This window comes from Seriola lalandi, unplaced genomic scaffold, assembly GCF_002814215.2.
Source record: "Seriola lalandi dorsalis isolate HSWRI2012SDOR001 ecotype SW California unplaced genomic scaffold, Sedor1 jcf7180002054851, whole genome shotgun sequence".
Taxonomy (NCBI): Eukaryota; Metazoa; Chordata; class Actinopteri; order Carangiformes; family Carangidae; genus Seriola; species Seriola lalandi.
Genome location: NW_019525404.1, coordinates 528,500 through 547,346, shown reverse-complemented (window position 1 = coordinate 547,346; position 18,847 = coordinate 528,500). Strand labels below are relative to the sequence as shown.

Here is an 18,847-nt window from a genome sequence, read left to right as displayed (position 1 = left end):
TTCAGCTGGTCATATCACCGGCTGACTAACTGCTGCCAACCACTTAATCACCTGTAGATAAGATCATGCAATGATGTAATTCTGACTGTCCTTCTTTGCCTAATTTGAAGGCTCCATGCCAAACTCAAGCCCTGCTTCTCTCTCCCTGTCTTTCCCTCCAACCACAGCCCACACAACCTCCCCCTGCTTATCTGAACTTACAAACATGCTGCGGAGCTACATGCCGTTCACACAAACTAACAAGCATCTCTGGAGAAACATCAAACCAACACACTCCAGTCTTCACAGTAGCTACTTAAGCAACTTTGTAGACAATAGACTTTTATCACTTCATATATGTTGAATAACAACTTCATACAAGTCCTAAGGTGACAAAATAGAGTAAATACTAAATGGTTTAAGCTCCAGTTTAAAAGCAACGACTGGTGTTGACCGCACAAGACAATAAACAACTACATCATTACTTTTTTTCATGTAAAAACACAGACATAGAGGATACACATACCCGAGTGGTGCCTTCATGCTGAAGAACAGAAAAATCTTTATAGATGTATTACACAGGCCTTTGAAAAGTGGTATGACCTGTCCTTGAGGTCCTTGTCAGTGGATTAGGTCCTGTCAACTGGCATGTACCATAGCCCTTCTTTGCCCTGTCCATAAAAGCTCCAAGCCAAACTCAAACCTATCTCTCCCCTCTCTAACTCCTTTTGGTATCTCTATCTCTCTTAACAGCCACGACGACCTAACCCTGCTCATCTAAACACACAAACCTGCTGCAGAGCAAACACTTTCCACACACTTAAAACGCCTCTGGAAACATTTGAGACCAGCACTGACAATCTATCTTACATAGCAGACACACTACATTCATAAAGTGTTCAGACCTCTTCAATATTTCCAAATTATGTTATGTTGCAGCCTCGTGCTGAATATATTTATTTTTCCCCCTGCAATCTACTCCCAGTAACATTTTAGAGGATTTTTGTATATTTATTAAAAACAAAAAATTTAAATAATACATTGATAGTATTCAGACACTTTGCTGTGACTCTTGAAATCTAACCCAGGTGCCTCCCACTTCTCTTGATTATCTTAAAGATATTTCTACACCTTGATTGGAGTCCACCTGTGGTAAATTCAGCTGATTGGACATGAGTTGGAAAGACACACTTGAGGGAAAACCAGTTCAAAGCAGCCTCCCCCAGATCTGTGCCACAACATAATCCAGTTCCTTCCATCTCATGGTTTCCTTTTTTCTCTGACATGCATTGTCAGCTGTGATACCTTGTATAGACAAGTGTGTGCCTTTCATAATCATGTCCAATCTGACACCAATTCAAGGTGGATTTGAGTTTCAATAAAATAAAAAACTACTGTTTCCATACTAACTGAAGCTTTCAGCTGTAGCTCCTGTAGCTACCTTGGTTAGCAACAGCTAATTCCTTGGTGTGTTAAAAGAATGTCTGCATTGATATGTGGACATTACCAGTTCTAAGTAGCAAGGTGTGGGTCCTACAGGGCTGACATGCACCTCCTGTGAATTGTAATCTTATACTGAACTACAACTCCTACACCCAAAGCAACTACAGGTTGGCTGCCATACCACCCAACATAGACGCATAAATCCTTCTTTTCAATTCTAGGGACAGCTATGGGATAGACACGTGGGTCATTCAGATTAAGGTAGGCTAAATAACAGAAACACTTCTCTGTTTAATGCAATACAGCTATACAGTATCACACACTGCATCCTCCAAAATGATCACACAATTGAACTGAAAACTCTCTAGTTTTAATAAAAAATAAAAAAATAAAAAAAAAAGGAAGATTTCTGGATTAAACTGCATTAGATGTACCTAACAAACTCTCAACTGAGTGGATATTTGTAATCATCAGTTGTATGCACCAGCTGCAAAGTGCAAAGACTGGAATTTATTGTTCTCACCTGGGAACAGCATGTATGCATTGAAACACAGATGCATATACACCTACATGTACACCTGGTGCTGGTGGGGGGTTCATTTTGTTCCCACTAGGGATAAAAATAATTCAGCGGAGGCAGGGATATAAAGACCAGAGGGGGATAAACTCTTGGTGCCAGTCGTATAATGTCCATGCCAGTTAAGCAAAATGTACATTTCTACAGCTTTAATTTAATAAATTCAACAATATAAATCATGCTATTTTCAAAACTTTGTTGGCACAACTGTGGTGTGAATTATGGGCTTGGGCTACACCTCTTGTATAGGCAGTGACCCAAGAGCCCTGGCAGAGCAAAGCTACCAATTCCCTGAGTCTTGCCTCCATTACAGCAGATAAACTACATTTTTTACATGTACCCTTATCGCTAAAGGAGGCAGAGGAATAACTTAACATAAGACACACCAAGCAAGAGTGAGCAGGAGGGTGGAAAGGAGAGAGAAGGCCTTGATAACTGCTAAGAAAAAGAAACTAGCAGATCAAAGATAAAATACTGGTATGCTCAACTAAACATATCAAACTGAGGGAAAGAAATAAAGGCCTGCCTCAAATAAAGGTGTGTTACCTTCTGTAGTTGAGGCAAATAGAGGCCCCAGTCACTATTGAGGAAATACAGTAAATACAGTTGAAAACTGTTGTGGCTCTGCTGTTCACACCAAATCATTTTGAAAGAGAAACAGCCAATGGTGTATATTCATGCAATAGGGTTAGGGTTAGCAGTGAGGCAGGCGGTAACATTTACTCATTCTGTGTTAATTGACTTACTTTGTACTGTTATCTGTGGTAAGCGTATTGTCTCATTTCCAGGTGTCAGTACTTCTGGTAGTGGGACATTGCTTGAGACCACAGAGTGATGACTATAGACAGGGAGAGGCATCTGCGTCAGAGCTAAAGTAGCACATTTTTCAATAAATGAAAAACGTTGTAGTAATCGGTCGACCACTACTGCAACTACTGATCAGACTGAAGGACAGATTTAAAAAGTCTTCTTCTCTGAACTATGAGGCTGTCCCCGTCACTCTGCAAAACCCCTAGAGTATCAAGATTCGCTGACCTAGAGGATCTTAGGTATTCATCAAGGGATCTAGAAATCCAATTCCTTTGCAGTAAGCAACCCACATACCACAAACACCCTTTTGACGTTTCACATCATCAAACACAGGGGTCTGTTACAAGGGAAGCCCACATGAAGTGCTAAATTGCCACTGCAAAACAATACAGAACAATACAGTATATAAATTCTTGTAGATCACAGACATGCAGGAAGACGACAAAGAAAACCCTGAATGACGAATGCAGTGTATGTAAATAATGAGAATCATATGCTATGGCCTTTGCAATCACCAGATTTAAACCCAATTGAACACCAATGAGAGATTTTGGAATGATGTCAGACAGCAGCTTCCACCACCATCTTTAAAACAACAAATGAAGGAATGCTGCTGGAAAGAATGATGTTAGGCATTCAAGTAGAGTTTATCATACTAGTTGAGTGTATGCCAAGGCCCACTGCAGCTCCTCTGGCAGCCAGTAATGACCTAACAGCTTGTTAAGACAGATGATTCTGGGTTTTACTTTAATTTGTCACTCATCTGTTTTGTCCATGAAGTTTAATGAATCTCACAGTCAAAAAAAATGTAAAGCCAGGCATCAAATATGTATAGCAGTTAAAAATGTGATGTTATTGTGAATACATCTCACGTAGAAGATGATCCATCACTCAAGAGTGAATGTGATGGTTTGGCAACAAACAATGTCTTCTGGCTGGATCAGGGCAGATGTGACTTGCATCTGTTCTCCCCATCCCACAGTTTTTGCCACCATCTGCCCATCTCATTCAGACATTTTCACATGGCCTCACCCAATTACATAACCAGCAACAAGACACGCAACACATCACATTGATGGGAAATGAGTGAGTGGGCAAATCACTTCATATTCATTGTGCACTGTTTCCTGTGGTATAATGGAACAGGAAAATAATGTATTATTAAACTACTGTGAAATTAAAGACAGAGAAAGGGCAAAGGAGAGAGGGGGAATTCGAAAAACCCATGAGAAACCTAACAAGTTAATATTTTAGCCTTTAAGTGTCAGCTTGCCCAAATTGTAAAAGAAAGAAAATAAACACAGGCCAAAGGCGATGTGCCCACTAATAAGAATTACAAGACCAACCTTCATGTGAGACATAATTTAAGGATATGATAAAGGACACTTTTTTGAGTTGTATTTCCAGGTCTATGTTTAGGGTTAAAAAATGTCCGACTCCATTCCTAGTTGAAGTAGAAAAACACACAAAATGACAAACAGAAAATGGAAGTACACATACACTACATCAATTTTATACAAAAAATTAAAATAGAAAAACCTACACACAGAGCTTTTAACTTGATGCCATGTTAATGTCAATGCATGTTAATTATCATAGTTTTCATATTACAATCTTTCCATAGCAGAACCATTTTTATTAAGTTAAAGGGAAGTATCTCATGACATATTTTGTGGCAGACAAATTAAAATGACAAATTTAGCTTGTACTGACACAGAAAATGTATGAATCACCAGGGAACAATGCAGAAAAAGAAGCGTTTCCACTGTTCATCACAACTGTAGAGCATCAAAAGTATGCTTCTGTTCATACATTTGAACAAGAAAGACAGCTACAGTTACATGAATGCACGCAAAAGTAGATTTTAGCATCACAAGTAATCCTACAAATGAATATCTAGAAAACTATTCTATCTATTCTAATACAGTGAGCTGAGGCACACAATATATATATAAAAGTCCCTCATCCCTATTTGTGTACATTCTACCCCTTTTTGGGTTCACTGGTAGGCCATTCCCCTACCTGAGATTGAGAAACAGTCTAACATACAAGCTAGATCCTGTTCAGGTCAAGAGAAATTTAAGGTGATAGTAAGCGTTTCATTTCAAAGGAAACTTCCACAGAATAAAACAATCCTCTGAGCTACTGTGCCCCACATGTTGGAACTCTTTGCCTCCTCTGGGGTTAGCATCGCTCCCTAAGCAAGTGAAACAAAGGCAAGGACTCAGTATTACACTTTTCCCTCTATTGGCCAGTAATAGTTTTACTGTTACTGTTGAGTATTTATGAACTCAGACCACAACCACAAAGACTTCTCAATATACCTTTTCCAGTAGGTCATCTTTTACTTGTCTAACAGAATTAGTTTCAATTTGACTTTTGCCATGTTAAACAAGTGTGCGGAGTTCCTCAAAACAATTAAAAAATACATTCACATCCCAGTTCAGTTTTATATGTAACAGCTTGATATCAGAATATTTAGATAAATATAGAGCATATAAAAACAATGTTGAAGACTAATTAATTAAAATATATAAGACTAAACAATCAATTAGTCTATAAATAAGAAAATAATTTGTTGATATTGATATTTGCTTTATCAGTGATGTGATGTGATGTTTCAACATCTGAAATGTTAAAAAATTGCTGCTATACGTTGCCTAACATTATAGAAATTGTTTGGGTTTTGGAATGTTGGTCGGAAAAAACAAGACATTTCATACCATCAACTTGGACTCTAGGAAATATGAGCATTTTTCACATTTTTCTGCTGATTTATATACCAATTGATTGATTAAGAAAATAATCTGCTGATTAATCAATAATGAAAGCAGTCATTCGTTGCCCTTGGTAGTTTTATATGCAACTGTCCTTTGCAAACAAAACCTTTGACCATTTTATGTGACATGGACCAAACCATGAGTTTTGTGAGTCATCTCCCCACTACTGGTTAACTAGTAACAGTTTTGCCAGGCTAGAAGAAAATTCAACCTATCAAAATCATCACACAACAATTCAAATACAGAGCCCTAACTATAGCAAGCTTGATGTTTTCAACAGACAACCACAATCTTTCTTAAACATCTGGTCAAAGAACCCTGAATTTCTTCTCGCTCAGCCATTACATAACTGAGTGATAACATGGAGCTTAATCAAGCATAATGAACATGCCGCTCTTCCTCTCATCGTTCTCCCCAGAACTCTTCTACACTGCACTCATAATCAATAATGGCTAAACGATTGTAAGACACATCACATGGACAAAGGATGACCTCTGAATATTTTTATCATGTGAAAAAAATACCTTTCAGACAGCTGACATTCTAGCTGCTGAGGAATAAGGTTTTTACCTAAGGAAGAAGTAGCCAAATGCTTAACCTAAATAGTTTAATTAAAAAATACCCTTGTCCACTGTTATTTTGAAAATGGCCTCTCCATTATAGTTATATACATTATGTATCTTTAATGGTTCTCTTTTTTTTTTTTAAAAATCCCAAGTTTTATCATCTTTTTAAATATCATATTCCCTTAAAAACAACCCCAAAATATTAGCTCTGTTCAGGATTTTCTTGTGAATAAGCCCACAACATCACATTCACAAAATGCTGTCCGAATGTGAAGTGGAAATTTCCACTAGCAGCCACGGCTGGCCATGAGATTTGCACATCTGAAACTTAATATGCCAAAGGGCAGCAACAAACACCAGGGCCTCAGAGGCAGAGCAAGAGGCTTTTCAAAATGCACTGGCTGTAGTAAGTGAAATGCCCACATTCATATGATACTGAATTTACACACCAGATTTTCAGCAATTTGAGTCAGGGAGCTTGTGGGGCAGTCACCACTCACATATCTGATCCATCCATCTTAACATAGTTGCTGCCAGTTATTATGTTTTATGACAAGAAATCCTCCTTTTAGCCAGAGAGGAGGAAAAACAGATCAGTCACAAAGCATACAAAATGCAGGCCTAGGATTCAGGGGTGTAGAGAGATTTGAGAAACTCCTCTCTCTGTTTAAACTATGAGACAGTGTACAGAGTTGGATTATGTTCCTTCTTGAGAGAATTTAAGATGATGAAATTGATGATCGCGCACCCCACTACTTACTGTATGAAAGTAGCCAACAGTGTTTCCACTTCAAGCTTTGAAATATGCATTACAAAAAACTTGTTTTCCAAAGTTGGGCCAAGTTCTACAGTAAGTAGGTCGCTGTAACTATAACTCCAGTTATGGAGATGTGGGAGGCACTGGACTTGAGTAGAGCTGACAAGGTCAACCTAATGTCGGCTGCTGATTGAATTCCAATTACTGGATTTACATCTGACTCAATGTACTGTCCAAGGCATGCATCAAACCTTGGCTAATGCTATATGATGCATGTTATTCATCATGATTTCACGGTGAAACGAAATTCATTTAAAAGCTTCTTTACCATTGCAACAAATCAACACATGCTCAATGTTGTACTGTTTGTTTGCCAACACCATCACTGACTCATTCCATACATGCAATCTGACTGCTGAGATTTACAAAGAGTCACACTTTCATGGAAGTGTGTCATAGGCTCTGACTAACACTGACCTAACTCTGAACTGTAAACACTGCTAGTCAAAAGCAAAGCAAATTAGTTTTAGACCAACTTCTAGCTATCTATGCTAAGCTAACTGACTAGAAACTAACACTCAAGACAGTTTGTAGGTACTCCATAAAAGGGTTTATATTCATGAATAAAATGAAATAAAAGAAGTGAATATTTTCTTGAAGAATCAATCATTCATTAATAATATATCAAAAAACATATTCAATTTATAATTATGTAAAACTTTGAAAACAAAGCTACTCTTCACTTGCAAGGCTGTTGCAAGACATAGATTTAGGTAATGAAATAAAATTAACTAAACAACTTACAGCGCTGATGTGATTCATTAACAACAACCATCTGTGTTTTTGTGACAAGTAATTAATCCCCTACAGAATGATGTCTGACCTGGAGATGTTAACATCAATAAGGAAGAAGCCAACAGCTCACTAAAAGATACAAAAATTACAAATAGGGTAGCATCAAATTAAGAAAAGAAAGTAATTAATTGTAAATAAAGCAAACAGAAAAGTAATTATCCTCTTAAAATCTTATGGTTTGACTGCAAAGGAAGAGAGGTTCAATCATAAGCTAAACTCATCTAAATGGAACCAAAATGAAAAAGTCTGTTGTGACCTTTTCTGTATTTGGTCTCTCTCCCTCCCCTTGAAGCCCATCTTCCCTCAGCAGACTCTGACAGAAACACAAGCTGACACAAACAAGAGGAACTGACACACACAGCTGTCTCATAGCGCTCTTGTCTCCTGTATCCAATGCCACATTTTAGGAGGTTTTTTTTTTTTCTTCTTCCTTCAATGGTCCACGTCACCTCATTAACTGTCCCCATCTGACTGACAAGACTTTTCAACCCAATTTCTATTCTGTCTATTTTTTATGTTGATTTTTGTCCAAGTCTGCCTATTTGGCACACACACCCATTTAAATCAAGAGTGGTGAGTTATTTCATTTGAAAATGGAAAAAAAAAAAATTCCAACAGTATTGCTGAACAAGATGATACTCAAATTGTAACAAGCCTAATCCTATGCAATGTCTTTTCAGTGCTACGTACCAAAGATAAAATTGGACCCTTGGTCTACAAAGTACAGGGTCACAGTCACTAAAAATAAAACCTGTAGTCATGTGAGGGTAAGTAAGTCAAGCTGAAACATGAAAACAACCTGAACCTAATTCAAGTCATATCAGTTCTTGGGGTTATCTGCTGTTGACCTGTAGGAAATAAACAAACAGTCTAACCCAGACAAAACAAAACATACCAAAGTGTCAAGTTCACACATTTGGACAAAATCTAAAATATTATATTGTCTATTTTGTAGCGCACTGTACACAAACACAGTGAACATATTTTCAACTTCACTGATGCAATACTTTAATGACTCCATTTGAGAAATGAATGTTTGAAATGGCAAAGTGCCTTGTGCTTAAGGCCAAGAGCAACAGCCTAATGATAAGTGGATGAAACTTAAGAGTAACATAAGTACACAATGTCAGAAGTTCACACACTCACTGCACCACAAGCAACATAACATGCAAGGGGACCACTTTTTGATCAACATTTACTGCACATGTAAATGATCCTTGCACATGTACATGCTTGCATTTAACACAAGTGAAACTGTTCTCTAAATCCTGACAAAACAGACATTGCAAGCCTTTGCAATGGACGTGCTGAGTCTCAATACAAATCTAATATACCAGAACATTCAGCCTTTTTCCTGGACAATCTACTGTAAAATCAAGAAGCCGGATTTGAGGTCAAATTTTAAGTAACAGTAAAAAGACACATTCTATGGGATGTATGAAGTAGCAACTTATTTCCTCTTTGATTTGCATAATGAGGGTCTTCAAAAGAACCAAATCATGTGCATCTTCATCCCAAAAACACACAAATTACTTTACTTTTGTTATGGGCTTGATGTTATTACATTCATTATGTTTACATTGCATGCCAACTAAATTCAAACAATTGTTTAACAATCAGAAAGCAGAATTTCACCAAAATGAAAATCCGCTGTTATCTATATTTTGTTTGCGAAGATTCATTAACCTATTAGAACCACCTTTATATTCACATTCTAGCTGCATGAAGAATGCCACGCAATGTAAAACCATCTTACAGTTTAAGTAACAAAATGAAAGGTGCCGTCGCAACATTGTGTTAAATATAACAAAACCCAAACTTCCCACTCTTACTAATTCTGCATAATGTACTTTGATTATATGTGATCACTGCGGGTACTGAAGGAGTCTGAGGGAGTCATAAGGAGCACTCAAGCTTGCATTCTCCAGGATGAGAAACATGTATTTGGGAAAATGTTATACAGGCTCTTCATGTTTAAGAGGACACTAAAATCTGTTATGTAATATGGTATTTGACTAACCTTTTCCCTCAATGTGAAAGACAGGTGCCCCCAAGTAAACTCCCTATACCTCATGAGTGTTCAGTAATGCACATTTCCTGTTCCGTGGAAAATTACACAACTGGTATTAACACACAGGCAGAATGAAATTACGTTCTCTACACTGTCATCAACAAGAGGGTTTTATACGTGGGTGTTCACAAGCAGTTCACCAGCAAGATTATCTTAGTATAAATGATCCATTCACTCACAGGATTGTGTTTTTATATTAGTAATACTGGGTGTCAAGAAACACAGCAGACACTCAGAGTATCTAAAGACCCTTTCCAGAAGCCTTGTAAATATCAGAACAAGCATTTACAATGCAGAAGAACAGTGAAGTCAGAGGAAGACCAGCATCTTACTGTTACAGAAACACCCTGGACTGTTTGCTGCCTACACTGACAGATTTTGAATAACTGAAGGCAGGGGCCAGTATACTCCATCGACACCTTTCCAGCGTCATACTGAGGGGGCTGTGTCCAACCATTTCTGTAATTCTACAAAAGCGACGATTCCCAACATTGATACCCACTTCAGGGTGTGGTTGGCCAACTGTGCACAGGTGAGAATATATGCTGGGTTTGAACTTTTCAGGGAAAATTATAGACAAAATTCTGACACTGTTGTTTTACTTTTCCATCAAATTCACTGCATCATTTAAAAGTATTTATTAGTTATTCGTGTTTTTGGGGAAATACAAAAAGTTCAAATATAAATTGTTCAAAAATTTTACATATTGAATTTAAGGATACTTACAAAGGATTACAGTGATTTGGGGACATTTGGGGTCACAGACTACTTGACAGCTACTTCCACAGTAAGAGGTCACTCTGACAGCTTCAGGATTACATGATTCATAAGCAGTACTACTTGCATCTTAAGGTGGGTTTTATTACATAGCTCACTAAGGTCAGTAACACCACTAATCAACTCAACACCCCATTCTGGACATCTAGTCAAGTGTACAGGGCCATGAATGGTATTGCTCTCAGAGGTCTGAGCACAGACAGTTCATCAAATTTGAACTTTTGGTGTGGTCCATTGTCCACCACATTATGCAGTGCATGACTCCAACCAGTCAACAAGCTCCTTCCAACACAATAAAAAACTAGAAAGCATAAATTTGCCATAGAGAGCTTTACAATCTGTTTAACCTACCATTAGACACCCGAATGGTAAAAGAAGGCTGAAAAAGATGTAGTTTAATAGTGTGATTTAATATATTCCATCCACAGATGCTATCAAAATTTATTATGGGGGGGGGGGGGCTCTGTACATCATCTCCACTTGACAGCTGCTTCTACACTAACTGTACAACAAAATATGAACATGATCAGGGCTCATCTTATATACCGGTAGTTGTTTTTGTCACAAATTGGATGGACGCATACACAGTCAACCTAAACAGTCTCATACCTGCACTGCTGCCAACTATGCCCACTAAGGATTAGCGTGTTATAGCTCTGGCGTGTTACAGCCCACACAATGCTGTCAGTGTTGACGGAACCACAGAGAAAGCCCTACTGTTTCCGTACCATGCGTTTTCACAAGGGTCCTCTCTGTGATGCGAGCTGAGGTTTAAACTACAGCGGTTGCACTTTCTGTGCATGTCAGTGTAAATCACTGATAAGACTGTAATGAGCGAAAAAGGTGCGATTGTTACCGTGACAGCACATCATTGAGTCAGCTGTTTTTTTGACCAGTTAATTGGGCGCTGTGAGAGCTGACTTAAATAATTCCACACAGTGCTACTTACACAATGGCAAGTTGGCATCTTTATGTGGTGACTGAACAATTCCTGGTGTGGTAATTGTGGATCATTACAGGACGGGAGACAATTGGGCGTAGGCTCGGTAGCTAGCAGCGTTGACGGCTAACCTTAGCTACGAATGACATAGCGTTACTAAACGATATCCCTGAGAAGGACCAAATTAACAAAAGAATGTAATGTTAAATACCGTGAAGTAAACAGACACATTCACACATTCCACTGAAAAGTCTTTGACGATATATAATGACCCACAGGCTCAAGGAGTTTATAAACCATACGTTTGCCCGGTCTTGACAGCATCAATGTTATGTTGCCAAGTTCGGAGCATTCAATATATCAGTTAACAGTTAGGGGCTAACGGTTAAAAAAAATACAGAGAAGGACCATCCACTCACCAGCGATTCCCTCAGCCCCAGTAGTAGCTACGTTCTCCTGCGGTGTATATCTTCACACACTCGGGGTGCTGGGAGGCTTTCGAAAGCGAGAAGTCGAGAAAGCGAAGACTACCCTGACAACAAAAACCGCCTTATCTTAACGTAATTACCAAACCCCTGCGGCAGGGCGACCTCATCACACAGCCCCAGCCTGTAATGTTGATGATGGTGGCGGTCGTTGTTAGGAGCAATCTCGCTGGGTTTGAGTGGGAAACACTGGCAGAAAACGACGATAAAGTAAGAAGGCAGATAACAGAGGTGGATGAACGTGTGTCGTTGGCAGGGAGGCAGGGGATCCCAAGCGGGGCTTTCTTGTCGTGATTTCTCTCCCCCCCAGAAAAATGCCCAGTCGTTGGCAATCTACACGGTTCGCACGTAAACGCCCGCAAGCCCACGACCACCAGTAGCTAGATCCCACCTCCTCCCAGTCAAGCTCAGCGTACACAGGCCGAGGCGGGTAATGCCGCTGGAGGTTTTGAGGACAGCGTGTACAAGGGGAGTGATGCTAGAGAGAGGGAAGGGAGGGAGAGGGAGGGAAAGGGAGGAGGGTGGTGCTGCTGCTGCTGCACATGGTCACGTAGCTGATAGCAAATGATCTTTCAAAATAATGGTCCCAGTCAGAACCAATACTGATTCTTTAACTGTGATGCCATCGGATAAACCAAATAAAATCCCTAAACAGACTATATAAAAAAAAAAAAAATACCATAATAAAGTACCGACACATTGTTCACAATATGAAATAACAATAACAAAAATCTATCCAAAAATAACAAAATAAAAGTATAATTTGTACAATTTACAAAAACTGATTTAAGAGACACTTCAATTTAATCAATAAATAAAAAACAAACAAACAAACAAAAAATAGGTATAAATATCGAGATATAGTTGTCAAATGTTGTAGGTTATGTAGTTAGTTGTATAGTTAAAGTATGGTAATAAGAATATATGAGGAAATGTGTTAGACAAGTTATTGCATTTGATTAGTTAAACACTAAATATTTTCATTGCCATCTCAATACAATTAACATAATATATACAACTGTGATTGTGTAAGAAAACAGATTCAAATGTGACATTTTCTACAGAAAATAAACATTTTACATTTAACATGCTTGAATGAATAGATTCAAACATAATTTAGGTCTAAGTTTCAAGCAGTGTAAATACATATTCTAAGACATGGTTTCTGTTGGTATTATGCCAAGTAATACAAATTCTACATCAAAACAAAAGGCTCTTTACTATCTTTGCTTTCTCTAATTATGTTCTCCCACGATTTCTTCAGGATTGGGCAAAATCAAAGTTAGTTAGTAAAATTAGTTATGTGCTTTAAACAGTCTCTGTTTCAGTTATTTAACTACATTAATTACTGAAACTATATAAACTTAATGATAAAAGTGTAATAGTACAATCTCTATATGTTTGTTGTTTCATTTTGAATAGGCATGGTATAATCAAGCAAGTATTATCAGCAAATTACATGTTGTATTCTTATCGAAATATCATTGATATGCATTAATGTGTCAGTAGCATTTTACCGAGCTGGTTGAGGTTTTAATTATTTCCTATACATTGGTATAGAAAATAACAGACATAAAATATACTAATAGAATAAAAAGTACAATATTTTTCCCTGAAATCTAGTGGGGCAGAAGTATAAAGTAGAATAAAATTGATATACTCAACTAAAGTAGGCTACAAGTACCTCAAAACTGTACTTTAGTACAGCACTTTAGTAAATGCACTTAATTGAAATTACTGAAAAAAGAAGGGTTAGCACTTACATGACTTTTGACATGACCTTTAAGGTTATAGTTGTTCTGACTAACTACTTTAGAAATGGTTAACAAGGCATTTGCTAATGCTTTATAGATCATTTCAAATTTTGGATTGCCAGGTTGTAAAAACTCATTGCAGTTGGTGTGTATCCTTCTCCAAGGTGATGCTTTATCTTTTTAACTACCACTTTCATTCATTAGTGGACAAAATACAGTTTGACAATTTACCTTTAATGGATGCCAGCTTCTTAGAAAGCAAGAAACCAGTGACATTATGTAATCACTTAACTGCAGACTTAATGTTTTAGTATTGAGAAACTGAATAATGGTACACCAATATTTACAACTATTATTTTCAAATTTAAATGATAAATACCAGCCAAAGGTTTTCACAACCTAACAGTCCAAAGTAGTTCTAATTAATGGTTGACAACTGATCCATAAAGCATCTGAAAGTAAATGATAATTAATCATAAATTAATCCATATGTTACCATATGTAAATGTTGCCTTATTCGACAATGAAAGAGATACTAAAGAGAGTTATGAGGATAAAGAAAATGGCTTAAATATCAAACATCACTGTTAAAAACCATGTGAGTTCAAAGCGCTTAATAGTATGTGTTACTTCAAGCACCAAACACAGAAAGGATAAAGGTACATTTTTTACCATAAGGAACCACAATTGGTTCTAAATTGAACCTTTATTTTTTTAGGGTAGTGGTTGAAATAGCAGCAAGCTGTGTTTATTCATGTCTACCTGCTGTAGTGTACTGAATGCTGTTGGTCTTTCTCAATGATGATGATGATGTGGTGATGATGTGATATAATAAGGTCAATAAGTGCTGGGAAAGAGAGTCATGGATGACAGCAACATCTCCCAACTGCCTCATTAAATATGTTTGGACATCACAGTTAGTTTTAGGGATTTTTCCCAAGCTATTTTCTTAATTACTGTACAATAAAGACAATGCCATCATTCTGAAACATGTATTTCTGGGAATTTAACAAAATAAGCCTGTACTCCAAATATAAACAAAATATATAGAATAATCTAAATGGAGTTTCAGAGGCAATTCAGACTCCAGCTCGTCTCAACTGTCAGGTCAGGTGTCAGGTAATATTTTACCAGTGTACCTGAAACAGTATATCAGTATTAGAGTATTACATCTCATTACATTTATTCTCTCTTGTAGGTGATAGTGTCATGCAGCCCATTTGAAGAATGAGAAAAGGTTTTCAGTGTATTTCACAACCAGCTCATTTTCAAATAATTTTCATAATATGTTTAAGCTCAGCTACGAAACCACAATCAACTCTCAGTACTCCCATCTCTGAGGTGTACCGCAGTGCAAAGAGGCCTATCAGGCAACATTTACCTCAACCATACTACTAGATTATACTCAATTACTGAGTCTAAATTAGATTGACGTCAAAAAAATTCTGTCAACTTTGGAAGACTAACCATGTAGACTCATACACGTGCAAACTGAGTATCACTTATCAGCTCAGATTTAACAAGATTAGCACTAACAGGCAAGAAGCTGAGAGCTGCAAGCTAACCTCAGATTTTTTCAACAGAGAACAGCAGTTAGCTTAATTCACACACAGATCTCTAGATATCATTCCAGTGCAATTATGCTCTGGTAGGTTAAAGAGCAATCCAGACATGTTATCAACAATTCTTACTTGTGAACTCCTGTCGTGGATCAGGAGTCTTCTTGTCAGTTAATCAGACTGAATTAGATGTGGGTGGTCATACGGAAGTCTGGAAACAGGCTAGAACTTCTTTACTTCATCCACTTGATTTTACAACCTTGTATTGCTCACATGAAAGGCAACCGTTTCGAACTCATTGCTAGAAGTGTAGCAGGAACATTGAAATATAACTTTTTCCATGGTAAAATTTATTCAGTCGGTCTCCGCCTCAATATATGGTGTTCACAAGACTATTGGCGTTCAACATTTATAATATCAAACAAACATTTTCTCACGGTACCTGACAGTTAAAGGGGTGGGAGGTTGGTGTGACACATTTGCTAAAACTCACTGCCAACTGCCAAATCCCAACACACACACACACACACACACACACACACACACACGTTTCAGCACTTCCTCCTAAGAAATATGAATACCGTCTCCAGGAAGCCACACTTTGGCCACCCAGCCCGGCACTTCATTTCCTTTGAAACTAGTGGAAGAACACGACCATTCCCCAATGCACATCACTATGAGCGAATGTCAATGAGGTGCAAATGACAGGGGTGCATTGTGAGATGGACGCAGAGTCCGAGCGCCATGTGACACTCCTGAATGGGCTGCCGGGAGGGAAGGATGGCAGCATCCACAAAGGCCCATTGAAGAATTGCAAACTAGGTACGAGACTGGCACTGGTCCTCCTTCCCTTCCATGGGACGGCAGGAGGAGGCTGCTGCTTGGTACTGACTGAATGGAGGGATTATTTCAGAAGAATTGGAGAGAGGAGGTTTATTATCACCATGTTACACTTCCTTCAGTCTGTTGATGGCCATTATGTCCACTTCTGCACATACACTACTGTCTTGTGTGATTAACCACTGTGCCTTGCTCATACAGTCTAGAAAAGGCTGTTGTCTTGTCTGCACCGCAAAACATCATAAAATGGCACAAAATATGAAAACATGATTTGTTCGTTGACAAGCCTCAAAGTTATAACGTTTCATTCTCTGGCAAATGCTGCAATTTAATTCAGTGACAAAAAAAATAATGGTCAGAAGAAGAACTGGTGACAATGCATGTTGTACACCAACGTTTTCTATTAACTCGCAACGCCAAAAAGGACAACTACTTAATCAAAAAGAATTTCACAATTCTTTGAAGAATAATATCATCTACTATCACTCATTTCAGTCCAAAAGAGAGCAGGCTATGACTCCACGAATTTTGCCAAACCTGTTAGGTTGGCTCTAAAGCCACATGTTCAGGATTTTTAGGAAAAGAAAAAAAAAAAAAAAATTCCCCACAAGAATGAAGGTGAAATATGTAAAACACAGAAGATTGAGGAATAGTGAGTCAATTTTAAGTTTTAGATGTTGCAGAAAGCAATTATTCTCTGGACAGTGGCTTGCCATGTCTTGCCCAGTTCCTTTGTAAAATGACAGCCTGTATAGAGAAGATAATTCCTGTTTCAGGAAGACTATAAAAACAAAAACTACATTCCTCAGGAGCACTTACTGTAACAGTACTATTACACAATATAACAGGCATAGTGCAGTTACTGTAATACAAATCAATAGATCACATTATAAACCATACATCTATTATATATCATGCATTACCTTAAACCAAACAGAAAGCGTGACATATTGTGTTGCTGGTGAGTTGGCAGCTTCTCATTCTCAGTGAAAAATGGCTTCCATTTTTTTCCAGTGATTTAAAGAAGTCTGGATGTATTTGCACTTTAATGCAAACAGAAGTAGGTTTGACAGGAGAAAGCATCAACCCTCAAAATTGTTCATTTTCTTTCCTTTTTTCTGAAGTTATGTATGTGTCACATACCAAATGTAGTGTCTGTTCACATTAAAATTGCATTTGTGCAGCACTGAGGAGAGTCAAATGTTTTACTGGTGCATTTGTACGTAGACATGCTGTAGCACTAATGTGTATTTGCTACCCTCTAGTGGTGATCACAATGCATCATGTGCTTAGATCATTTTGCTTTATTTCCAGCAGGTCAATGCAGGACAATGAAAAGCTGAGGTATAAAAACACACTCACATTATAGTAAATGGATATTAAAAAGATGAGGCTTCAGACCTGCATGAGGCCCAGTTAAGTATTTCTAGTTCCCAACAGTAGGAGATATGTGTGATAAGAGTTGCTCTATGTGTTTTAAAAAACACTCAAAAGTTATATTTAAGTAACTATATTCTATTATGTATTTAAATATATTTTTTAATTACTTTATAAAATTTATATTTTCTTATCTACATGTCAGATATACAATATATGTATTCTTATAAAAAAACAAAACACACTAAAACCATCAACCTGACCCAAGATGTGGGCTTCATTCATGAATTTCCTGAATAAATAATCCCAGTGTAAGATTTCCTAACATATAAAATATACACTCTATTTGTTTTTAAAGAACAAAGCAACGATGTATAAGAGATTTTTTTCTGTGTCTTCAGTGAATCAGTTCAATATGTTTTGTTTCACTGTTACATGTATAATTTTCTATTTAATGAAATAAAGCTGTAGAGGTTGATTCATGTGGCTCATGCTATAAGAACGGTAGGGTACTGTCCTGAACTGAACTGGATTAGTGAAGCTGACCTGTAGAGGCCAGAGTGGGACTTGTTTAGGATACTGGGGAGTCTCCTGAAAATGTGATCTACTCTGGGGTTTAATATATTGATGTCAGATGTCATGATTATGTTACAGGTACTGGACTAGTGTCCAGGACTCTCCAAAATAGTATTGAGACAGTTTCAGCTCAGTCTGCTAAGAGAGTTACTGGGACACTGGCCAGCTGAGATCTAACGTCTATTCCTTTGGTCACAGATATATTTATTTAATTTAATTTTACTGTGTTTGGATTTTATTTTGAAGTTCAATGTTTTGTATTGAATTTGAATTGCAAATGTGTTTAACAGGTGAATAGAAAATATCTTGCCTTGTCAAAAGTAAACTGTCTGCATGTTTTAAGATTACAAAGTAGGCTTACAGAGGATCAGACTGTGTGTGTACAGAATGAACAAGTGTGGTGGCCTTGCCTCTGTTTTGGGTGTGTAGTTCACACCCACTTTTATAGTCATGTAAACAAACATAAGTTTGTACCCAAGTGCATTAACAGCAAGAGAAAATTCCAAAATGCAATAAGCTGCATGTGTAAAGACACTTAATACAGTGACTGGAAATTATGATTTCACATTTTGGAACTGCTGTACAAAATCTAAAGATTATGCAGATATATTGTATTCTTGTAGCATATACAGTATGCTATGGCAATTAAGCACAGAAGAAATAATGATATTGTAATTTTGCACAGAATCCGAATTATAAAA

General features: G+C 37.5%; 1 protein-coding gene across 3 annotated transcripts in view; it reads right to left on the bottom strand.

The window, feature by feature from the left end:
• The window catches only part of rnf24 (ring finger protein 24), a 32,454-nt gene extending 19,941 nt beyond the window's left edge, over positions 1 to 12,513 (bottom strand). The window contains exons 1-2 of one of the 3 annotated variants that reach the window (XM_087179552.1): positions 11,975 to 12,513; positions 2,746 to 2,837 (exon numbers count right to left, since the gene is read on the bottom strand). Coding sequence is in view for 1 of the 3 variants with exons in the window: in XM_023427126.2 (XP_023282894.1) it covers positions 506 to 522 (17 nt within the window). In the remaining 2 variants the exon portion in view is untranslated. Of the gene's footprint in view, positions 1 to 505; positions 707 to 2,745; positions 2,838 to 11,974 lie in introns of those variants that run through there. The other 2 variants (XM_023427127.2, XM_023427126.2) reach the window with 2 other exon arrangements.
• Between the last annotated feature and the right edge of the window lie 6,334 nt (positions 12,514 to 18,847).